Below are 24194 nucleotides of genomic sequence, written 5' to 3'. Positions count from 1 at the left end.
CGAGTATCCGCGAGCTGTGTCTGGCGCGAGGGAGCGCCTCTCTTCGCGCGGCGGGGAACCCAGATCACCGAAGCTGGAGCAGGCAGCGCGCAAGCCTCCGCACCTGCCCTGGGCCGCGGGAGGACAGCCCCCGATCTGGACCGATGTTCTGGCCGAAATGTCCCGACACATCTACATCAGGAATAAGATCGGCGAAGGCATGCAGGCGCCCATGTTCCAGGTGATAGTAATAATAATAATAATAAGCTTAAGTCACCAGGACTTCTTAGTTTAATATGTTGATACTTGTGAATCTAGAAAGTTCATGACATTGCTTTGTAAACCAGCATTTATTATCGCTGTGAGTTTCGTTTCATGTCAGTCTTTAGACTTTTACTTGTTGATATTTTTCTGACATTATTTTGCTAACTAGAGGCGCCCTCGCGCTTGACTGTTAGTCGGCGGTAAATGACCACGGTAGGCACGAGCACCATGACGCATTTAAATTTACAGCATTTATCTGACTTATAATCATGACTGAGTATAACTTGAGCAACTGAGGGTTAAGGGTCTTGCTCAGGGGCCCACCAGTGGCAGGGCTTGAACCAGCAACCTTATGTTTACTAGTCAAGTACCTTAACTACTGAGACGCCACTGCACTGACACACTTTGAGGTGTCCCTGATTAAAAAACTCCAAGACGAATTAGCAGTCCATGCCCCCACTACCAGATAGCTCCCCGGGAGACTCCTAAAATGGATCAAATACAGAATGTACTAATTAACCTATCCCACAGAGGCTAATGTTTCTATAAATGCTACGACAGTGTCAGACGGAGCTGGGTAAAGGTATCAGAGTTACAGGGTTTAGGATGGCTTCTGTGTCATAAACCTATACTAAAGAAATGGACAAAGGTGATCTTCAGTGGGTGTTAATTGGGAATTGAGCAACGGCGACCCACTGCAGGGCTGCACCTACACCCCCGCTGTTGTCCACAAAGAACCCAGCAGGTTCTGTAGTGTAGAAAATGGTCTAACAGCGCTGAAGTGATCATAGACAGCAGGAGCCTTGTTTGTTTGTTGGCCTGTTTGTTTGTTTGTTTGTTTTTCGGGCTTTAGCTTTTTGGCGGGTATCTTAGTCCCCTGATTAGGAATCACAGCAATTGAAAGTTTTTAAAAGTGCAACAATTGAGGTATTTGAATAACAACAGGACACCTACTAACTCTACTTACTGCCCTAACCCTACTAACAGTATTAGTAGTTCTGTGAATAAAGTCATAATTTGTCTTATTCTTGTTATAATTAGAATGTATGCTACTTTGTCATTGATTGGTTTTGTTGAGTATTAAGGATATACTGTGTGTGTGTGTGTGTGTGTGTGTGTGTGTGCGTGTGCGCGTGCGCGTGTCATAGAAGAATCATAACATCCTGTTTTTTGCTTATTATATTTGCATAGGGTTATTTGAGACAAAAGGTTTGGTTTTATTTCATACTGTATTTTTAAATGCATGAATCGCCATATTGAAATATTCATTCATCACTCTTCCCCTGTCACTTCCAAATATAGAAACATTTCTCCTCTGTTGACTTACTGTGTTGTGCTTTGCTGCCCCTGAAGGTGAGCAGAGGAACATACTCGAGACGGAGCCGGCTGAAACGCTCGGATGGCAGCACCACGTCCACTAGTTTCATTCTCAGACAGGTGAGCCTAGACATTCAACTTCCACTTTATACCTCTGCTAACCTTCATCAGCAAGACGTCTGGCTGTCTTTTATTTTCCTCCCCTCTCCTTCTTCTTCATCTTCATCTTCTGGACTGGGATGTTGAACTGCTGGCAGCTGCTTTTTTAGGATGTGCTGGGGAGTCAAATCACCACTGAAATGTCCTGTCTGAGTGTTTGTGTGTCTGAGTGTTTTTGTGAATGTTTGTCTGAATGTTTTTGGGGGACACTACTGGCTTGATTGGTCTGGCTGTGTGTTCAGGTGGGCTGAGAAACTGTTTAGTGGATGTGATTTAAGGCCAAGAAGGCCAAAAAGATTGAACAGTGAAATCATGTCATGAAAAAAATCCATATTATCTTTTTTGTCACTCTGGCTGAAAAGGCTGTCAACTAGCGGCCTCTTCCAGACTGTGGTAAAGTTGCAGTTGGCAATGCCAGACGAACATCCTGTGAGCACTGGGCACTGTAACGTGGTCTATGTGAGATGTGGCAGAGCTGACCAATGGCATTTTTAAGGATTTGACCTAGTGGAAGCATGTAGAGGTAGATGGGTCCAAGTGTGTGTCTTTGTGGGACACCACAAGACAAAGATGCTCCTTTAGGTTCATAATTTAGACAGTCCTAAAGCACTACGAATTACTTGTGTCCTTTAGGACTGTGGCTTGGAATGGTCTTTTTATTGTCATAGGGATCAGCTTGCCTGGCCTGTTGATTAATTGCGTCCATAAAATTGATGAAGTTATTTTCAAAAGGGAAAGATTTTTAAAAAGGACATTTTGAGACATGCATTACATACTCTGCAGTATACTGTTATCATTATAATAAATCAGAAAAATCAGTTAAAAGAATGTATTAAAAAAATGTTTTATTAGAATTTAATTCTGTATCTTTTTTTTTTAATTTCATTTTCATTATTCCTGTAATGAAGACATGTATTTGTACATAAACTTTCATGCGGCACACAGCACGGTTTCGCCTGTGACAGTGTTGTCATTAATACTATTTTTGGCACATCTAATTATAGAACAGTGGATTCTATTCATAATAACAGCATGTATGGTACTGGATGATGTGCTATGAGAGTGGAATACGTTGAGAGAATGAAGCATATGACTGTGTGTTGAAATTACATCAGAGAACAGAGGAAATTGGTGGTGGTTGGTTTGGGGGGTGGGGTGGGGGGGTGGAGTATCTAATGCTCCCAGCCAAGGAGAACGCACGTCAGCACCAATGTTGACTGGGAGCCTGCTCAGCCAATCAGCATTGAACTAGCCAAGTGTGTCATCAGGCTGAGATTGAGGAAGGGTTCTCTCATTCTCTCCCCCTTTTCCCTCTCTCTCTCTCTGTCTCTCTCTCTCCATCTCTCTTGCTCTCCGGTGCGCGGAGCCGTGCCGTGCGAGTGTGTGCTCCCATGCTTATGTGTGTATATGGCATGTGTGTGTCTGTGTACTGAGGGGTGATGAAATGCCAGCGTCAAGCAGCCTCCCGGGAGCTTCTCCCAGCCTGAGGACGCGAGAGAATCGGAGGCTGAACGAGGGAGCTGCTTTAGCCTGAAGGCCAAGCCATCTGTACCGGCCTGCCTCTCTCTCTCTCTCTCTCACGCTCTCTCTCGCTCTCTCTTGCTTGTTCTTTCTCCATCCCTCTCTCTCCCTCTTTTGCTCGTGTTTCCGATAGTCATCTTTAGCTTTTTTTCCCCTCCATGTTCTTGGGGTGAGCCAGAGGATCGTCATCCTCATCAAGCCGTTTTTTTTGTGGTGGAGGTGGAGGTGGAGGTGGAGGTGGTGCACCCCTCACCTCCTCTCTGTTTCTTTTTTCTTTTTTTCCCTGTCCGTGAAGAGTGGCTCTCTGGAATAACAAACCTCCATGTATGACAATTTGTACCTGCATGGATTTGAAGACTCGGAGGCGGTAAGTGGGTTTTAGGGTTTTTTTGTTTGTTTGTTTGTTTGTTTGTTCTCCTTCTTCCCTTTCCTCTCCCTCTTGTCTGTGATTTTCAGCCACGGTATTTTACTGCTGCTTGTGTGTGTGTGTGTGTGTGTGCGAGACAAGCACTGGCCCAGCTGTGCTGCACGCACAGGACCTGTAAGACTCACCGTAACAGAATGTTCAGAGATGCAACCGACCGATCACTGTGGGTGTACTGTATGAACTGTGTGCATGTGTGTGCTTGTGCTTCTGTGTGTGTGCGCATGTTCATACATGGAAATTTATCAATAGCATTCGTTTCTACGGTACCACAAATATGTAGATTTTTTTTTCCTTTTTTTGTTTTTGTTTTTGTTTTTGTTTAGTGGACATACATCTCGAATGCATTCCTCTCTGTCAGACGGGTGCTAGCAAAGGGTTTTCATATTTACTCAGGAGTCAGGGAGTTATACCTGCCGGCCCTTTAAGGGGTCTTGTGTTCCATGTCGTGATATAGGCTGTGGCATCAGATCTCTGCACTACAGCGGGGTGTTAAAGGGCCAGGGCCGCTGCTCAGACAGGTACCCCACGATGATGTGTGCAGTATAATGAAGTTTAGGTGGCCCTTGTGAATGCCTGCTGTAAAAAGAGAGGAGTTGAGTTGAGAGGAGGGGCAGGGTGAAAGCGTGACTGAGTGCTGGGGTGTCACACGCAGTAGGATGTTAGATGTTCTGTTCTGATCCACTGAGATGATGTGTAGTTGTTAGAGAGGGAGAGGTGAAATTTATGGTGGCTGTGCAAATGGCTTTTTTTTGGGGGGGGGGTTTTGATGCACTTTGTGTAATTTATTGTGTGTGTGTGTGTGTGTGTGTGTGTGTGTGTGTGTGTGTGTGTGTGTGTGTGTGTGTGTGTGTGTGTGTGTGTGAGAGAGAGAGAGAGACAGCAAGAGAGATATATGTATGTGTGTTTACATTGGCTGAAACATATCGTCAAAATCATGACATAAGACCAAAAGGCTATAAATGACATGCTGTTTAATTCCAAACTAAATGCTATAACTAGCCCAAGACTAACGGCGGGTTTATCCAGAGCAGCTCTTTTAGTGGCTTCCCTGCTGCTGTTCAAACGCCACTGGGGTTCAGACAGATTCTTTTTTTTATTGGAGCTGAAGAATCAAGAATTTAGCTATTTCTTCTTTCTTGTCTATTACATTAATGTGACATCCTGGATTTTAAAAGAGGAAATCTACCTTCTAATTTGGGAAGCAGATTTGTCTGAGTAAGATGCACTATTTTAGAATGGCTAAGTCTTAATCTACCAATGGAGAGATTTTTCAAAAGACCAAAGAAACGCATTATCATCCAATAAAAAGAACAGCCTTATTATGTCTGTTTTCATCTTAATAGGCTTTCATCTTAAATGTAGCTGTAATATTCACAATCACAACAGAAAGTGAGTCCTATAATCATTATAAATACATCTCCACTCTGCTACGAACAGTTTACTCATTCAGGAGTTTTGGACAAGTCTTCCACTGACATCAGGAAGTCATTCTTCAGCAAAACACTGTTATCTGATCAGAATCGAAGATGAAAGCCATTCATTTTAATTCCATTTTCCCACAGAATCATCACTTCTGGGGGGAGGGGCAAGAAATAAGCATGCTTGTGCATTTTCTTGTTTCCCGAATCAGGCGTTTTGTGATTGGATGCTGTGGACTTGTATTGGGTCCCTGCTGAAGTAAGCCAGAGTGGAACGGCTGCTGCTGCAATGTAGGAAAAAATGCTTTGCCATGGGCGTGTTGGAGGGTGTGTGTGTGTGTGTGTGTCTTAAGCCAACTGCAATGCTTTCTCTATTCCTAATGTGATATTGACCCGACTGCTTCTTTTACCAGCTCAAACTAAGGCTGTTCCCGTTTGGGTCCTCAGAACCGAACTTCCGCACTGTTACTACAGTTCAAATTCACTGAGACCTGCTGCACTTGCTGGCGAGACGTCACTCGTTATCTCAGCAAAGCCGAACGCTCGGGATACAGTTTGTGGTGTTCGTGTTGGAGCTTTTATCGAGACACAGTCCATCTGCTTCATGGAGCTGTCCGAAGATCTGATCCAGATTTCAGAGGAAAACCCTCAGATTCGGTACTGTGAAGTCTTCCATAGTCCTAAGAAGGTACTACTAATATGTGGACTTGGACAACAGCATATCACATACTGGGAAACAGGGAGATGTTAGTAGACATGCAGCTTAAATACTGTATAATGTATTGGACCTCTCTGAAGATAAGTGAATGATGAGTCTCTGCTCTGTTTGAAGGTGTTTGAAGGTGAAGTTGTGTTGAAGTGCTCTGGTAAAGTCAGATACGTGAGAGGAAGTGTAGCAGAGCCGTTAGTGGGGAATGCTGAAGGTGCTCATGTAAAAGAAGAAAGCAAAAATAACCTGCAGTTTGTTCTGTGGGTGCTTAGGATGTGCATATATTTGGCTTGGAAATTTCAAATAAAACATATTATATGTGTGTGTGTGTGTGTGTGAGAGAAAGAGAGAGAGAGAGAGAGAGAGAGAGTATATATATATATATATATATGAGTGTATATGGTTAAATAGGACATAAAAAGATATGTTGGCATAGTAGACCAGAAATGTCTCATTCTTGATTCTTGATGTGGAAAAAGACAGCAATAGGAAAATTAAGTTTACCTTTCAATGTGCAGGTGTTTTTCTGGGTTAAGGTGTATCTTGTGTGACTTAACATTTATTTCTGTAAACTGGATTACAGGACTAAATCGCATTGCTCATTCTTGCTTTTGCAGTCTTAAGAAGCTTATATTTTGATGTAGTTGGTCTGCATGAGTCTGACAGTTTTCATGATGATGCGTTTGTTACAGTGAGTGAAGGAGAAGAAACGTTAGCCTTGAATTCCTGCAGAGGTCCTGGAATTTCAGAAGGAAATTCAGGGAGAAAAAAGTGCTTCAGGAAACTGCTTTAGGACGAGTTCCTCATAGTAGGGTGCTCATATTACTACTGCATTTTTACTGGCCTACTGAAACTGCAGCTAGCTCCTTTACTACATACACGGCCTACAGCGCATTCTGAATGTTGAGAAACTACAGCGTTTATTTTGGGTCTCAGATTCTGAGAGGAAATGACTTTCCGCGCCGCAGGACTGATAATACACCTTAGCTGCAGATATGTCTGCTTGGCTTTGGCATAAAAACACACGTGAAATAAGTAAAATGGTAAAATAAGTCAAAGTGACAGAAAGAAGCATCAATATCAGTTCCTTCCCAACACCACAATTATGCGCTTGTCAAGACAAGTGCAAAGCTAAACACACGTGAGTGACGGGCTGACGCGTGCTCTCTCTCTCTCTCCCTCCACACATGCACACGTGAGTGACGGGCTGACGTGTGCTCTCTCTTTCTCCCTCCATGCATGCGCACATGAGTGACGTGCTGGCACGTGCTCTCTCTCCCTCCCTCCACGCATGCACACGTGAGCGACGTGCTGACGCGTGCGCTCTCTCCGTCCTTCCACGCGTGCGCACGTGAGTGACGTGCTGACGCGTGCTCTCTCTCTCTCTCCATGCATGCATGCGCACGTGAGTGACGTGCTGGCACGTGCTCTCTCTCCCTCCTTTCCCACATGCACATGTGAGTGACGTGCTGACGCATGCTCTCTCTCTCCCTCCACGCATGCACACGTGAGTGACGTGCTGACACGTGCTCTCTCTCTCCCTCCACGCATGCACACGTGAGTGACGTGCTGTCGTGTGCCTTCTCTTCCTCCCTCCATGCATGCACATATGAGTGACGTGCTAACGCGTGCTCTCTCTCCCTCCCTCCACGCATGTGCACGTGAGTGACGTGCTGACGTGTGCTCTCTCTCCACCCCTCCATGCATGCGCACGTAAGTGACGTGCTGACGCGTGCTCTCTCTCTCTCCACGTATGCACATGTGAGTGGCGTGCTGGTGCGTGTTCTCTCTCTCTCTCCACGCATGCACACGTGAGTGACGTGCTGACGTGTGCCTTCTCTTCCTCCCTCCATGCATGCACACGTGAGTGACGTGCTAGCGTGTGCTATCCCTCCCTCCCTCCACGCATGCGCACGTGAGTGACGTGCTGGGGCGTGCTCTCTCTCCCTCCCTCCCTCCCTCCACGCATGCGCACGTGAGTGACGTGCTGGGGCGTGCTCTCTCTCCCTCCCTCCCTCCCTCCCTCCACGCATGCGCACGTGAGTGACGTGCTGGCACGTGCTCTCTCTCCCTCTCTCCACGCATGCACACGTGAGTGACGTGCTGGCACGTGCTCTCTCTCCCTCTCTCCACGCATGCACACGTGAGTGACATGCTGATATGTGCTCTCTCTCCTTCCCTCCTCCTGCAGGGCTCTGCAGACTCCTACACTAGCAGGCCATCTGACTCAGATGTGTCGTTGGAGGAAGAGAGGCAGGAGGCCGGTAGCCAGGGGAGGCAGGAACGTGAGCAGCAGGCGGCCGTGCAGCTGGAGAGGGCCAAGGTACGACCACATACCACACGCGTAATCACCCATATCATGCTAATGACCAGGGCTGAGTCATGTGGGAGAAATGCCTTAATTGTGATTTTTCTTGTTGCAAGTTATTCTCATTGCAGTTGAAGTCATGATTATGTTTTGTAAGTCAACCTTTAGGTGTTAACACATCTTGCAGTTGCTACTACTGTTTATGTTGACTTCACTACTGTATAGTTATTACAACCACTGGCCAGTGCGTTCTGTATTGCATGTAGTGTTAAATGTCAGAGTGAGGATAAAATGTGGGGCTGTAGTGTGGATCATAGCATGTGTTAGGGCTGAGCAATATGGACTTAGATATTGTCATCATTTTGATATAACTATATGGCAAAACACCCTTATAATGTGTGTATATATTTTAGAAGCATATTATACAAGCTATGGGAGTGTTGTTGTAATGGACTGAGGCTAATTATGCTCTCTCTGTCAACATTGATGTGACTGCCTCATCTTCTATCTCAATCTCTCCCATCTTTCTCCACTGTGGCTCTGACTCACATAAACATTTGAGTGCATGTTCTTTGTACTGCGATATTAACTTTTCCATATTTATGTTTTTAAGCATTGAATCTGTTGGAAAAAAAAAACCTGCCATATGCTACCATGCAGTTTGTCATCAATATAGATATGTTGTGTTTATGATAGTCAAGTGTGATACAGGCGGGCGAAATAAAGCTGGACTGGGTTTAATAGGAATTATATCAAACACAGAACAAACATGAGTAACATGTAGTAACTGTAACATGGAGCAAACATGAGACAGACACAAACGCTGAGAAGAGTGAGATTTATTATGGCCAAATCCAGTATCATGGTCATAATAACGGTCCAGGGTCTAGGAGAAAATATGAATGGGTTCAGGGTACATGACAAAACAAACAGAAAGTAAAAGACAAACTAAGAACAAGCAAACCGAAAGAACCACAACAAAAACAGGCTAATAAACAGAGACTAGAACAGAGAACACAGGCTGTGTGATAATAAACAGAGACTAGAACAGAGAACACAGGCTGTGTGATAATAAACAGACTAGAACAGAGAACACAGGCTGTGTGATAATAAACAGACTAGAACAGAGAACACAGGCTGTGTGATAATAAACAGACTAGAACAGAGAACACAGGCTGTGTGATAATAAACAGACTAGAACAGAGAACACAGGCTGTGTGATAATAAACAGACTAGAACAGAGAACACAGGCTGTGTGATAATAAACAGACTAGAACAGAGAACACAGGCTGTGTGATAATAAACAGACTAGAACAGAGAACACAGGCTGTGTGATAATAAACAGAGACTAGAATAGAGAACACAGGCTGTGTGATAATAAACAGAGACTAGAACAGAGAACACAGGCTGTGTGATAATAAACAGACTAGAACAGCGAACACAGGCTGTGTGATAATAAACAGAGACTAGAACAGAGAACACAAGCTGTGTGATAATAAGCAGAGACTAGAACAGAGAACACAAGCTGTGTGATAATAAGCAGAGACTAGAACAGAGAACACAGGCTGTGTGATAATAAACAGACTAGAACAGAGAACACAGGCTGTGTGATAATATGCAGAGACTAGAACAGAGAACACAGGCTGTGTGATAATAAGCAGAGACTACAACAGAGAACACAGGCCGTGTGATAATAAACAGAGACTAGAACAGAGAACACAAGCTGTGTGATAATAAGCAGAGACTAGAACAGAGAACACAGGCTGTGTGATAATAAACAGACTAGAACAGAGAACACAGGCTGTGTGATAATATGCAGAGACTAGAACAGAGAACACAGGCTGTGTGATAATAAACAGACTAGAACAGAGAACACAGGCTGTGTGATAATATGCAGAGACTAGAACAGAGAACACAGGCTGTGTGATAAGCAGAGACTAGAACAGAGAACACAGGCTGTGTGATAATAAACAGACTAGAACAGAGAACACAGGCTGTGTGATAATAAGCAGAGACTAGAACAGAGAACACAGGCTGTGTGATAATAAACAGAGACTAGAACAGAGAACACAAGCTGTGTGATAATAAGCAGAGACTAGAACAGAGAACACAGGCTGTGTGATAATAAACAGACTAGAACAGAGAACACAGGCTGTGTGATAATATGCAGAGACTAGAACAGAGAACACAGGCTGTGTGATAATAAGCAGAGACTAGAACAGAGAACACAGGCTGTGTGATAAGCAGAGACTAGAACAGAGAACACAGGCTGTGTGATAATAAACAGACTAGAACAGAGAACACAGGCTGTGTGATAATAAGCAGAGACTAGAACAGAGAGATCACAGGCTGTGTGATGATAAGCAGAGACTAGAACAGAGAACACAGGCTGTGTGATAATAAACAGACTAGAATAGAGAACACAGGCTGTGTGATAATAAACAGAGACTAGAACAGAGAACACAAGCTGTGTGATAATAAGCAGAGACTAGAACAGAGAACACAGGCTGTGTGATAATAAACAGACTAGAACAGAGAACACAGGCTGTGTGATAATAAACAGAGACTAGAACAGAGAACACAAGCTGTGTGATAATAAGCAGAGACTAGAACAGAGAACACAGGCTGTGTGATAATAAACAGACTAGAACAGAGAACACAGGCTGTGTGATAATAAACAGACTAGAACAGAGAACACAGGCTGTGTGATAATAAACAGAGACTAGAATAGAGAACACAGGCTGTGTGATAATAAACAGACTAGAATAGAGAACACAGGCTGTGTGATAATAAACAGAGACTAGAACAGAGAACACAAGCTGTGTGATAATAAGCAGAGACTAGAACAGAGAACACAGGCTGTGTGATAATAAACAGACTAGAACAGAGAACACAAGCTGTGTGATAATATGCAGAGACTAGAACAGAGAACACAGGCTGTGTGATAAGCAGAGACTAGAACAGAGAACACAGGCTGTGTGATAATAAACAGACTAGAACAGAGAACACAGGCTGTGTGATAATAAACAGAGACTAGAATAGAGAACACAGGCTGTGTGATAAGCAGAGACTAGAACAGAGAACACAGGCTGTGTGATAATAAACAGACTAGAACAGAGAACACAGGCTGTGTGATAATAAACAGAGACTAGAACAGAGAACACAAGCTGTGTGATAATAAGCAGAGACTAGAACAGAGAACACAGGCTGTGTGATAATAAACAGACTAGAACAGAGAACACAGGCTGTGTGATAATAAGCAGAGACTAGAACAGAGAGATCACAGGCTGTGTGATGATAAGCAGAGACTAGAACAGAGAACACAGGCTGTGTGATAATAAACAGACTAGAACAGAGAACACAGGCTGTGTGATAATAAACAGACTAGAACAGAGAACACAGGCTGTGATAATAAACAGAGACTAGAACAGAGAACACAGGCTGTGTGATAATAAGCAGAGACTAGAACAGAGAACACAGGCTGTGTGATAATAAACAGACTAGAACAGAGAACACAGGCTGTGTGATAATAAGCAGAGACTAGAACAGAGAGATCACAGGCTGTGTGATGATAAGCAGAGACTAGAACAGAGAACACAGGCTGTGTGATAATAAACAGACTAGAACAGAGAACACAGGCTGTGTGATAATAAGCAGAGACTAGAACAGAGAACACAGGCTGTGTGATAATAAACAGACTAGAACAGAGAACACAGGCTATGTGATGATAAGCAGAGACTAGAACAGAGAACACAGGCTGTGTGATAATAAACAGACTAGAACAGAGAACACAGGCTGTGATAATAAACAGAGACTAGAACAGAGAACACAGGCTGTGTGATAATAAACAGAGACTAGAACAGAGAACACAGGCTGTGTGATAATAAACAGAGACTAGAACAGAGAACACAGGCTGTGTGATAAGCAGAGACTAGAACAGAGAACACAGGCTGTGTGATAATAAACAGACTAGAACAGAGAACACAGGCTATGTGATGATAAGCAGAGACTAGAACAGAGAACACAGGCTGTGTGATAATAAACAGACTAGAACAGAGAACACAGGCTGTGATAATAAACAGAGACTAGAACAGAGAACACAGGCTGTGTGATAATAAACAGAGACTAGAACAGAGAACACAGGCTGTGTGATAATAAACAGAGACTAGAACAGAGAACACAGGCTGTGTGATAATAAACAGACTAGAACAGAGAACACAGGCTGTGATAATAAACAGAGACTAGAACAGAGAACACAGGCTGTGTGATAATAAACAGAGACTAGAACAAAGGACAAGTACAAAGCAGGCTTAGGACAACCGATGACTATAAAATTAATGGAAAAACACAGGGTTTAAATAACAAGGCTAATGAAAAGAAACAAGGAACAGGTGATACCAATGACAGGCAGGGACAACCAAATGAGAGGTGTGACTAACCAGGAAGCAAAGAAAAACAAAGATCCAGGACAGGGTTACCACAGAGGCAGGATGCTAGGAGGGGCTAGCCATCACACATACCTTCACTGAAACATAGATGAAGACAAAGAACCGACAATCAGTAACAAAATGACATGTATAAATACACAGAGTAATTAGAGAAGTGAGACAAAGGTGGTCTTGCAGATTTAACCCGTCTTTATCCCATCTTTAACATGTCTTTAACATGTCACCGCTGTAACATTTGGCATGCTGTGGACCCACAGGCCAAACCGGTGGCTTTCGCCGTGAAGACAAATGTAAGTTACTGCGGCGCCCTGGATGAGGACGTGCCTGTACCTGGCACAGCCATGTCATTCGATGCTAAGGACTTCCTACATATCAAAGAGGTATGGTAGCCCACAGGCACATGTGCTCACAATCCTGATGCCTGAGATCTCTTCACGACTGCAACTGAAAGGAAGTGTCGGTTTATTTTGTTTTGACCAACCCCACCAACTCTATGACATTATAACCATACGACATTATAAACAAATGGCTGCAATGCACACATTTTCTATGACAAATTAATGATATTTTATGGTAAATAAATAACAGTTTAGTAAATATCAGCTGCATTTCACTTGCAAAGGAAGTCAAATGATAATACAGGAATAGAACAGCTACAGAAGCGTTTAAGCAGAACACAGAAATACACTGGGAATAGCACGCAGGCGCACTGAGCACAGAGGCGCATTTCCCACGCTTGTCTTCCCCTCTCACCCTTTCTCGTACGGGCCATGGCAGAAGTTCAACAATGACTGGTGGATTGGGAGGCTGGTGAAGGAGGGCTGTGAGATCGGGTTCATCCCAAGCCCTCTGAAGCTGGAGAACATCCGAGCCCTACTGGAGCAGAAGAAGAGCCGTGTGCAAGGGTAAGCACCCACAAGACCGACCCTGCCGGTCAGTTAAGTATTGAATTAGAGCATTTGGCTTTGCACAAGACTGTGAATCTTGTTTTATTATGTTTCGATTTTTTCCTTTAGAAAATGTACTGATAGAATCTGGCTGCCTTTGGAAAACCCTTGCACCTTTACGCTAGCTTTGCAAGACATTCTATAACAAAGTCTACTACATGCCACCAGGTGGCTAATTTGAACGTTTTTGTCCTTTTTCTGTGTTTCATTTGGCTTTCGGTTTATTTGACTGGCAAACGTTTTCAGTTCAGCTTGGATTTTAGGTTCAGCATCTCGAGTATGTGCAGAAATGGGTTTGTTGTTGTGGTTGTTTTGCCCTGTGCATTTTGTTCCCAGAAAATCAAATGCTCTATTTAGATATTGTAGTTGTTATTAGTATTTTTAGAATATTAAAGAGTGCAAGATCAAATAAAACTGTAGCCTCTAATTTGTTTAGAATATTTTTATTTGGTAATAAACATTGCAGTCTCCATATGGTATCTCAGACATTGATAGGACTGCTAATTAGGATGGCATATCTGTTGATTTCACTTGGGGAAAGTTGGCCTTGCAGAGTTATGATTATGGGTTTATAGAAATGTGAAGAAATGTGTTTTGAATTGACACTCGGAGGGTTGGGGATTTCCATAGTCACACCAAGTCAGAACACCACATCTCACACATGACTCAAATGACCTGTTTCTTGTTACCTTCAGTTTAACATTCTGTAAACATTAATATTAACAGAACCCTTATCTTTGTTTGTCTTTCTTAATCATTTTAACTTGACAGAATGTGATTCTTTTCAACATTCCTCACTTCTATATCATAACCACTATAACAGTTTGCAGCAGTGAAAAGCTTACTAAAACTAACTGTACGGTACTTGGTACTTAATAAAGAATAAGGTAAATTTCTCACTTTGGTATAATAGTGATATAATTAAATAGTAATAGACATTATATAATAATAATATATGTTTATAGTTTATATAGATTATTGGAAGCAGCCACTGTTGTGTATGAAGGAGGTGCTAATACTGTTCTGTCTGTGTCTCTGTTTGTTTGCTCTTTAGTAAGTCCAGCAGAAGCTCCTCCTCCAGCTTGGGGGATGGGATGACATCAGGTGAGCCTTTGGTCTCGGGGGGTGGGGCTTGGGGTTGGGGTCACAGGAATCCCCACGAAAAATGGAATCGTAGACATTTCACCAATGTGGGCGATTGTACTTCATCACTGTCCTGCGTAAGGCTAAAGAATGAACAAGCAGCTTCTTGTGAGCTTGGACAGTGAATTATGATGTTCTGAGGGTTCGTATCAACTTTCAGCATTTATCGAGGCGAGAAAAACTAGTCTGACCTGCTTTTCTTTGTTTCTTTTCACAGGCAAGCAGAAACAAAAAGTGGTAAGTGTGTGCCAGTCATCGTCACTCAACATCTGGCCAATCAAAACACAAATGCACATTTCTGCGCTGATCTGAGTGCTGTGCAGTAGGTCAGTCCCGACCAGTGTTTCTGTGACTGATGTTGCATGCTGAAGTGAGAGCACCGATAGCCTCTCTGCTCACTGGCCTGTGGCTCATTTGCAGACTGAACATGTGCCCCCCTACGATGTTGTGCCCTCCATGAGGCCCGTGGTCCTGGTTGGACCATCCCTAAAGGGATACGAGGTGAGTAGCAATGTGATTTGGTCCAGTTTCAGTCATTCATAGAACACAACTGTCAGTTTTTATGCTTGTTTGTTATTTTTCCTTTCAGTTTAATTTGAGGTTTGTGACATTTAGTGACATGTGTGGTCCTTTAGTGTTTTATGTATCTAAAAAGCACAAAAACAGAATCAGTGTAAGAATCAGAATCAGTTTAATCTGAAGGATTCTTCATCTTTTAAGTCACTGGGCTGTTTCTGGGCTTTTCCTCATATGTATTTGTGAATGTGTCTGTGAAGATGTACAAAGAAGGCCAAATCTCCTGTCTCCATGTACTTGCATGGACAAAACAAAAACACTCCTCCCCTCCGCCATTCAGTCGCCATGGCAACAACCTTCCAGGGTCCAAGAGACGTCAGTGATGGAAAGTAGAGCAAGGTTTGAATTTAGAAAGAGAGTGGGAGAGAAGTGGAGAGAAAGAATAACAGAAATAAGAAAGAGATAGAGATAGAGTGAGAGAGAAACGGACAGCCAGAAAAAGAGAGAGACAAACAGATGGGAAGAGGGACTGAATGAATAAGCTGGCAGACTTGGTGGGAGAGAGACAGAGAGAGACCTCAGCAGAAAGGACACTGTGTGTCATACCGCCTAGTGTGCCTCTAGTTTTGGATGTCCCTTAAAGGAAAATGTTTTTGCCCAAAGGAGTAATATAGTCTTATAAAGAACAAACAGGAAATATGCCAGACACAAATATACACCAGTAGTGTTTCATATAAAAGTCATCTCTGCATTCCCTTTATGTTTTCATAAGACACACCTCTTTTTACAAAAAGCTACGTTTCACTTATTAAAACTCAAGGGACAAAAACATTTAGTTTCTGTTACCATACAAGAAATTCCCTACTCACTGTTCTCAGGGCTGTCTTTTTCCTTCAAGCTTCAGAGGTCTGGGAGCTTGAGTTCTGCATAGAATTGTAGTTTTTCCCAGGACTGCACCCTTTTGGATGGAAATCTGAGATGTTGTTCCAATCCACATTCTCCCAGTTTGGGGGTCACAGCCCCTTGTGCCCTGATTACCACAGGAACCACTGATGTCTTCACCTTCTACATCTTCTCCAGCTCTTCTCTAAGAACTTGATATTTCTCAAGTTTTCTATGTTCCTTGTTCCTGATGTTGCCTTCATATTGGATTGCCACATCTTGGTACAGCCCTCTTCTGCTGTTTATCCATCACTACTATGTCCGGCTGGTTAGCCATTACTATTGTCTGTCTGTACCTGGAAGTCCCACAGGATCTTAGCATGTTCCATGTATGGCGTTCTATGTATGCTTTGCCTGCTAGCATCTTGCATTATGTGCTTGATTATCTGTCTTTTCACAGCCTGCATCTGGTGTCCTGCTTGGTGTGGTAGATCCCAGCCTCTATTGATCTGGTATTCAGAGACTGTTCCTGTGTTGTCATGATTAGTGTCTCCGTGCTGTCTTTCAGTCCAAACTTTTCCAGCCATTGGTAGGATTTTTCAAATATCAGCCACTTCCGCTATCTGTTGGTGATACGTACCATGCAGGGGTTGATCCTCCCATGATGGTCCCTGTTCCTCCTCATTTCTATCCTCCTTGGGTTTCTGCTGTCTGAGGTACTCACTAAGCCCTTTATCACTTGGAGCCATCTTCCTCGTGTATTCCTGGACCTTGCTTGTTTCATCCTGGATAGTGTCTCTGGTGCTCACTAGTCCTCGCCCCCCTCCTTCCGTTCTCAGAGTGCTGGATTTGGGATGAAACCTTCCGTGCACTGTGAGGAGTTTCCTTGTCTTGATGTAAGTGGCTTCTGTCTCCACCTTAGGTCATGTTATTATGCCAGTGGGGTATCTGATGACTGGTAGAGCACAGGTGTTGATGTTTCTCCCATTCCGCTGACTTGCCTCAATCTTTGTAGGTATTTGGCTGTAATTGCCTCCTCGTGGCCTCTTCATGATTCCCGTTTGATTTTGAGATTCCAAGGTAATTGTAGCTTCCTTCAACATCTGTTATGGATGTTCTGGTAATACGATACCATCTCTTCGAACTACCTTCCCTCTCCTTGTAACCATCCAACCACACTTATCCTGTCATAATGACATTTCAGTGTCGTTGCTGTATACCCTGGTGAGATGGATTAGTGAGTCGATGTCTCATTCACTTCTGGCATACAGCTGGCATCTGTAGTCACTCTTGGTGATGATCTCACTTAGGGGCTTCAAGCCTGTGCAGAACAGCAGTGGGGACAGGGCGTCTCCTTGGTAAATCCTGCACTTGATGGTGACTCATGGTATTGACTTGAAGTTGGCCTCTAGGGTCATCTTCCAGAGCCCCAATGAGTTCTTGATGAAGAGTCTTGTTATACAGCCTCAAACATTTCAGGATTCATGTGTAGTGCATCCACTGGTAGCTTTATCCACTGGTAGCTTCATGCACTGGTAGCTTCTTCCACCAGCAGCTTCATCTACTGGTAGCTTCATCCACTGGTAGCTGTTGCTTGGCTCCTCTGGTGTTCCTGCCAGTGCCTTTCTGGGCCCTGCTCATGTATATTGCGCCATGTGCCTACTCATCTTAGCCACAACGATGCCTTTCATGTTGTGCAGAGGCAGGTTATGGGCAGGTTAAATAGTTCTGCCCCTTTCTTGGGTCCTTCTGGATCAGGACTGCAGGGGTTTAATCTGTTAGTTCCATCTTCAGGTGCTCATGGAATGCAGTCAGCAGGCATGGGGCTGTCCAGTTCTTCATACCTGAGATATCTGCTAGTGTGATGGTTCTCTAACCACTGGGCATCGTTGTTGTGTGATGCCTCCTTCTCTCAGTATTATTTCCAGTGTTGTTCGGTGCTGTTATGACCCTGTCAACGTTGCTGTGGTTGATTTTGTCAGCCTTTCTGGTGCTTCATTGGGTTTTAATCATCTGTCCATTTTACCCATGACCTTCAATCTCAGGTCAGCAGCTCTGGTGGACTCTTGGTCCCCAATTTCTGGGTGTGGGGATGATTATGACGACGATAATGATGTCTCCCCTCTCACCTGTCGTCCTGGCTCCGCCTTGCTGTAGCATTTATGTTGTACCTCTTCGATCTCTAATTATGACAGCAGTTGGAACACTGAGCTACTATTTGGTTCAGTGTTAGTCTAGATGTTGTGTATCGTAGTGTTTGTAGTTCCCACATCCCCTGCATATACCCCTTCACACTGGGGTTGCTTGTGTAGTAGCATTCCAACAGTCGTCTATTCTCCACTTTCGTCTGTGTGTGTGTGTGTGTGTGTGTGTGTGTGTGTGTGACACAGGTAACTGATATGATGCAGAAGGCTCTGTTTGATTTCCTGAAGCACAGGTTTGATGGCAGGTAAGCATTTTTGACCTGGGTTCCACTAAAGACACTGTTCAGATACAGTTTAGCCTGTGAGAAACAGATCAAATGAGTGTTTTTGATTTCTGTAGAATATCTATTACCCGTGTGACAGCAGACATCTCCCTGGCTAAGAGATCCGTCCTGAACAACCCCAGCAAGAGAGCTATCATTGAGCGTTCAAACACCAGGTCCAGCCTCGGTGAGTATTCAAACACCAGGTTCAGCCTCAGTGAGTATTCGAACACCAGGTCCAGCCTCGGTGAGTGCAGATGGTCTAGGAACACCTGTAATGGTGCAGCTGATTATATTTTATCTAATGTGATAATAATAGCAGCTTGTTCTAAATTATGATGCCACAGCACAATAGCACTCTCTTCAAAACTGTGTAGGTGTAGGTGTGTGTTAGCATTTTATTTGAATAGCTGTGTGTGCGTGTGTGCGCGTGTGCGTGTGTGCGCGCGTGCGTGTGTGCGTACATGTGTGCGTACATGTGTGCGCATGGGTGTGCGTGTGTGTGTGTGCGTGTGTGTGCGTGCAGCCGAAGTGCAAAGCGAGATTGAGCGCATCTTCGAGTTGGCCCGCTCTCTGCAGCTGGTGGTGCTCGACGCAGACACCATCAACCACCCCGCCCAGCTGATGAAGACCTCTCTAGCTCCCATCATTGTCCATGTGAAAGTGTCCTCCCCAAAGGTACTCACAGCCTCCACACACACTCCATAAAAGTAATGTACATAGCACTTGTAGGCAAATACGATCAAATTGTTCCTCGGATATACACAACCACAATCAACCACGCTGGTAACAATAATAGAAGCACCAGGAGAGGCTGTTTCTGAAGTGAAGGGCTCAGCTGTACTGTGCAGGAGCGTGTGCAGGTCTGTCTGTACTGTGCAGGAGAGTGTGCAGGTCTGTCTGTACTGTGCAGGAGAGTGTGCAGGTTTGTCTGTACTGTGCAGGACAGTGTGCAGGTCTGTCTGTACTGTGCAGGAGCGTGTGCAGGTCTGTCTGTACTGTGCAGGAGAGTGTCCAGGTCTGTCTGTACTGTGCAGGTCCTCCAGAGGTTGATCAAATCCAGAGGAAAATCTCAGAGCAAACATCTTAATGTGCAGCTCGTAGCAGCTGATAAATTGGCTCAGTGTCCTCCGGTATGTTCTTTCAATTACACACACACTAACCCCGCACGCACACACACACACACACACGCACACACATACACACGCACGGCTGTACATTGAAACTCTGATGCATAAACCAAGCAGATAACGTAACTGTATTTGTTTTTACCACAGAAGCTACTGATTCTCTTATAGTGCATTGTGTGTGTGTGTGTGTGTGTGTGTGTGTGTGTGCGGATGTCCTCCTGGTGTTTTTTTTTTTACAGGAGATGTTTGACATCATCCTGGACGAGAACCAGCTGGAGGATGCATGTGAACACCTGGCAGAGTACCTGGAAGCGTACTGGAAGTCCACCCACACTTCCAGCAGCACCCCGCTCAACCCACTGCTGGGGAGAAACCTCGGGCCTAGCGCACTTGCTCCCTACCCTTCCACCATCTCCAGCCTGCAGGTCTGTGATACACCCACACACACTTTCTTCTTTCTCCCTTTACATTATATTTACAGCGCTTACCAGATGCTCTTGTCCAGAGTAACTTACTAAAGTGCTGTATCCAGGAAAAACCCCTTACACTAGTATGCCAGGCCTGAGTGTAAGGACACCATTCAGCTGCCAATCCTGCCAGAGACGATAGACACATACACACCGATTACGTTTTTGGGTTTGTTGTTGTTTTTTGGGGGTTGTTTTTTATGGTGGTGGTTACTGATGCATATTTAACATATTACATCTAATAAGAAGAAGAAAAGGATGAGACTTAAAAGCTTTATGGTTAAGTATGGTTTATTTCCAAAATCTCAAAGTGTTTTACATAAGAGTCCAGCAGAGGTCTTAGCAGGAAGCCCATGTAACCTGGGTAACGCTGGGCTAGAAGAACTTGCTTCAGGATGAATAAATCTCATCTCATCTCATCTCAGAGGATGGGCTAGCAGAGTGATCAGCTAGTACCACATTGCAGTAATCTAACCTAGAAATAATAAAATCATGTATTAGTATTAGTTGTGTTAGCTGAAATCCAGCCAGTAAACTGCTCTGGCTATAGGGATTATCTGTGAGAATGCAACAATCTTACTGTCAGTGTGTGACTGATGTCTCGATCACGTACTCTCTGTCTCAGAACCAGCAGGGCCAAAGAACACGGCACGGCAACCACGCCAACCACGCCAGCGACCACTCCACAGCCAACGAGCGCCGCAACCTGATGACCTCGGATGAGAACTACCACAACGAGTGGGCGCACAAGGGCCGTGCCAACCGCGGCCCGTCGGGCTCGCAGCACGGTGGCGGCAGTGCACGAGACACCCACTACATGGACGAGCAGCAGGACCCATACCAGGACAGCTACAAGCCCCATCGCAATCGCAGCTCTCCAGGCAGCTACAGCCAGGACTCCCGCCACCGGCTCTGAGCTCACCGCTCTCTCCTCTCCCCACCATCCCTCCACCCGCCAGGCCAGCGCTGCAGCGCAACCAGAGCCAACATGGCATCTGTTCTCATCTTCCATTGCCTTTCTTTCGACGGTGCCTCATCGCGCACGTGACCCAGACAGAGGGACAGCCTCCGCCTCCAGAGGGAAACTGGGCCTGCTTCTTCCACTGCACTTTTTCTTCATGATCTACTCCTTTGTTTGTGTGTCTGTTTTGTTGCTGATGGCCGGGGTTTCCCAGCCAAAACGCGGAGATGGATGTCCGAGATTAAATTGAGCAATGAACCCACAAGGCAGAGAAGTCAGTTGGGACATATATCTCCCCCAGAATGCCGTTCAGACAAGGCAGTGTGGCACCATGACTGCCAGTGTGGAGCACAGGACACTACCATGATGCGTCCACAAACCCCACAGAGGTACCGCAGATAGACCAGAGGTCAGTCGGGCCTGTTCTCATAACATACCCCTCCACCCGTCAGTGATGGGCATATTTCTAGAGTTTGGAAAGACTTCTGTGAGACCAGGCTCTTAGAGACTGACAAACTCTTAGGATCTAGTGGTGATGAATGGGTGTTTTTTACACAGCTGACTAATCAGTGGAATTCACTCAGCCTTTGTGCTGCAGACATTGCAAGGTTATTGAACCTGCGTATTTCGTGCTAATGTATCCGTTCATAAAAGCAAGGCTCCTCCCCATAGCTTCCAGGGCCTTGACTGGCCAATCAGCAGAGAGTACTATGTGCTCATTAGAGAGGCTGCTTCACGCAGACACCCATTGAACATTAGTGTTTTGCTCTCAGCTAGATAACAATAGGTGTAGGTGATGTCGCTCTTCAGTCTTCAGTCATTGTCATAGTTCAGGACATCTCCATAAGGTGACCCAGTCCATTGCACCTCAGAAAATTGTGCTAAGATTTCATGAGATATATCCTCATCGTAGGGTACTGCATGTCAGATTGATAACATAACTGATAATTCCTGTGACTGCAGGGATCAGGTGAGTCAGGAGACCCTAGAGACCCTATATCCATCACCGTGTGGACAGACAGACGGTAGCCACGCCTGCTAGAGGTTAAATATTCAAGATGGCTGCAGTCTGTCTGCGTGTTTGAATAAAGGTAGATATTCACCTGGTCCATAAACCACGGTTGCAGATTCTAGGCATGTAGGACAAGGAACCTGAAGGTCGTGAACCCTAACCCCCTGAGGGGGGGGGGAATTGATTTTTCATGCAAATGTCTCTTGAGTTATGCTAGTTTGTGCATTTTCAAAAAGATTTTAATAGAAGAAAAAAAATCTTAAGAACGCAAGAAGTATTCAAACAACTTCATTCTGTATGCAGTGGTCTATGAGCATGCTTCTCTGTTAATTCTGTAACTGAGGATGAACGGGCAGCATTGATCACGAGCCGATGCCCGTTTGACCATAACTGGAGCTTCATCTCTGAATTTGCTGCTTCAGACAATCAGATGGAAATTCTTCGTTCATCCAGAACATTCTTCAGACCTTCCCAGCAACCTGCTCTCCTTCAAGTCCATCTGAGCTCAAAAAATAAAACACGTCCAACTCTACTTTTTTTCTTTTTTGTGAAAGTCTAAAATTAATGAGGGAAATGCAAACAGCATGCAAAATAATATATGATTTTAATTTATAAAAACAAATTTGAAAGAAAAAAATGTTTTATGGAAATAATTGTGTAAAACACGAACTAGCAGTATTTAAGTTTTCTTTTACAAAAAAAATGAAAGAGAGTAAAAAATAAATGGTTGTTTTGAAAATGTGTTGGAGTTTTTTGAGGCTCTGTCTGGCATGCACAGGTCTGAATAACATAAGAAAAATCACAACCAACATTATTTTACCACAAGATGTCACTCTAATTGTTTTAATTTCAGACAGAAGGGAAAAACCTTACAGCTGGATAATACTGTGATTGTCATGCTAACCGGATGTTTTTAAAGCATGTTACGGAGCTAGTGAGTAACTGATTCACACATTTAGTATATCTAAGACATTCCACAAGGGGGAGCTACTAGTACTCAGGAAGGGTGCTATGTAAGTGGTGGACAGTGTGCGCCCTTGTGCTGATAGTTAACTCAAGCCAGCACACACGGCACATCTCCCCCTACATTCTGATGTAATGCGCCAGGGAAACAGCAGAGGGCAGTAATAGTCTACAACAGCCACCTCTTCTGCAGAGCAGCTGGCCTTTGCAGATGAAAGTGTTTTCCTGTCCCGCTCTCTCTCCCCCTTAGAGTCCTCTTCTCTGTCTTCCTCCTCTTATTCCTGATTAAAGGCACTTTGTAGTGGAGAGCACCTTTAAGATCTGAGCACGGGAACAGCCTCTGTTCTGTCTCTGACAATCCCAGCACAACACACTTAACAAAGGTTGTGTGGATTTCTTTCCTTTGTTTTTCCTACTTCAATTGAAATCTTGTATTTAAATGACACCTATTTAAGACCTATAAAACATTATTCGATTATTGATAGTGTCATTATATTATTCGAATGAAGATATGGGAATATAGATCGATTGAGAAATTACAGCAACAGGTTTCCTTAATCTGTTTAAAACTTTTCTTTCGTCCTCAGAAACACTGAGTGATGACAACCACATCTTGTCTCAGAAGTGTCCCAGGACCTGTGAGTTTAGCCGGCTGAGAGGAAGGTAGGAGGTTAGCACTGCTCTTAAATATTCCTTAGCAGCTATCACGTATGAAAGTGGGGGTTGTTTCTGACTTATATGCCTGAGCATCTGTCAGGAAAATGATCATGCCAGCACGAATCTTAAAGCTGATCATGTTTTTAACGTATGTCTTTTCTTAATTGCTCATTAAGTATCTAGAACAAAATGGCCACTTTTCTGTTGCCAAGCAACGTTATTACCCTTTATTCGATAAAATGGCAAGAGCTCTTGTACAGAATGACATCTATGTCTGACATCATCTATGTCTGACATCGTCTATGTCTGACATCGTCTATGTTAGACATAATCTATGTCTGACATCGTCTATGTCTGACATCGTCTATGTCTGACATCGTCTATGTTAGACATAATCTATGTCTGACATCGTCTGTTAGACATCTATGTCTGACATCGTCTATGTTAGACATAATCTATGTCTGACACCGTCTATGTTAGACATAATCTATGTCTGACA

The 24194-nt window shown here is 44.1% G+C and overlaps 1 protein-coding gene across 5 annotated transcripts; it reads left to right on the top strand.

Moving 5' to 3' along the window:
- cacnb4b (calcium channel, voltage-dependent, beta 4b subunit) lies at nucleotides 1-22814 on the top strand. Of its 5 annotated transcripts, XM_027004704.3 has the most exons (14): nucleotides 1-220; nucleotides 1597-1680; nucleotides 7986-8117; nucleotides 12808-12930; nucleotides 13328-13455; nucleotides 14552-14601; nucleotides 14858-14877; nucleotides 15061-15141; nucleotides 18429-18487; nucleotides 18583-18692; nucleotides 19032-19183; nucleotides 19543-19638; nucleotides 19875-20060; nucleotides 20728-22814. In XM_027004704.3, the coding sequence occupies exons 1-14, from the start codon at nucleotides 158-160 to the stop codon at nucleotides 21016-21018; spliced, it is 1575 nt and encodes a 524-aa protein (XP_026860505.1). In that variant the 5' UTR covers nucleotides 1-157; the 3' UTR covers nucleotides 21019-22814. The 5 variants fall into 5 exon arrangements, with proteins under 5 accessions (XP_026860505.1, XP_026860507.1, XP_026860509.1 ...); XM_027004706.3 differs by lacking the exon at nucleotides 14552-14601 and having other exon boundaries at nucleotides 14859-14877; XM_027004708.3 differs by lacking the exons at nucleotides 1-220; nucleotides 1597-1680 and adding an exon at nucleotides 3011-3607.
- The last annotated feature ends 1380 nt before the right edge of the window (nucleotides 22815-24194 follow it).

The sequence above is a fragment of the Electrophorus electricus genome, chromosome 3, assembly GCF_041902795.1.
Source record: "Electrophorus electricus isolate QZ-2024a chromosome 3, ASM4190279v1, whole genome shotgun sequence".
In the NCBI taxonomy this organism is placed as follows: domain Eukaryota; kingdom Metazoa; phylum Chordata; class Actinopteri; order Gymnotiformes; family Gymnotidae; genus Electrophorus; species Electrophorus electricus.
This window is presented reverse-complemented; position numbering and strand designations above follow the sequence as displayed.

What these genes read in the sequence shown, in the direction of transcription:
- cacnb4b (XM_027004704.3), top strand. Translation starts at nt 158, where the DNA reads ATGTCCCGACACATCTACATCAGGAATAAGATCGGCGAAGGCATGCAG. An exon ending in TGCAGGCGCCCATGTTCCAG is followed by an intron (nt 221 to 1,596) that starts GTGATAGTAATA and finishes CTGCCCCTGAAG; the next exon opens with GTGAGCAGAGGAACATACTC. An exon ending in CCACCATCTCCAGCCTGCAG is followed by an intron (nt 20,061 to 20,727) that starts GTCTGTGATACA and finishes TCTCTGTCTCAG; the next exon opens with AACCAGCAGGGCCAAAGAAC.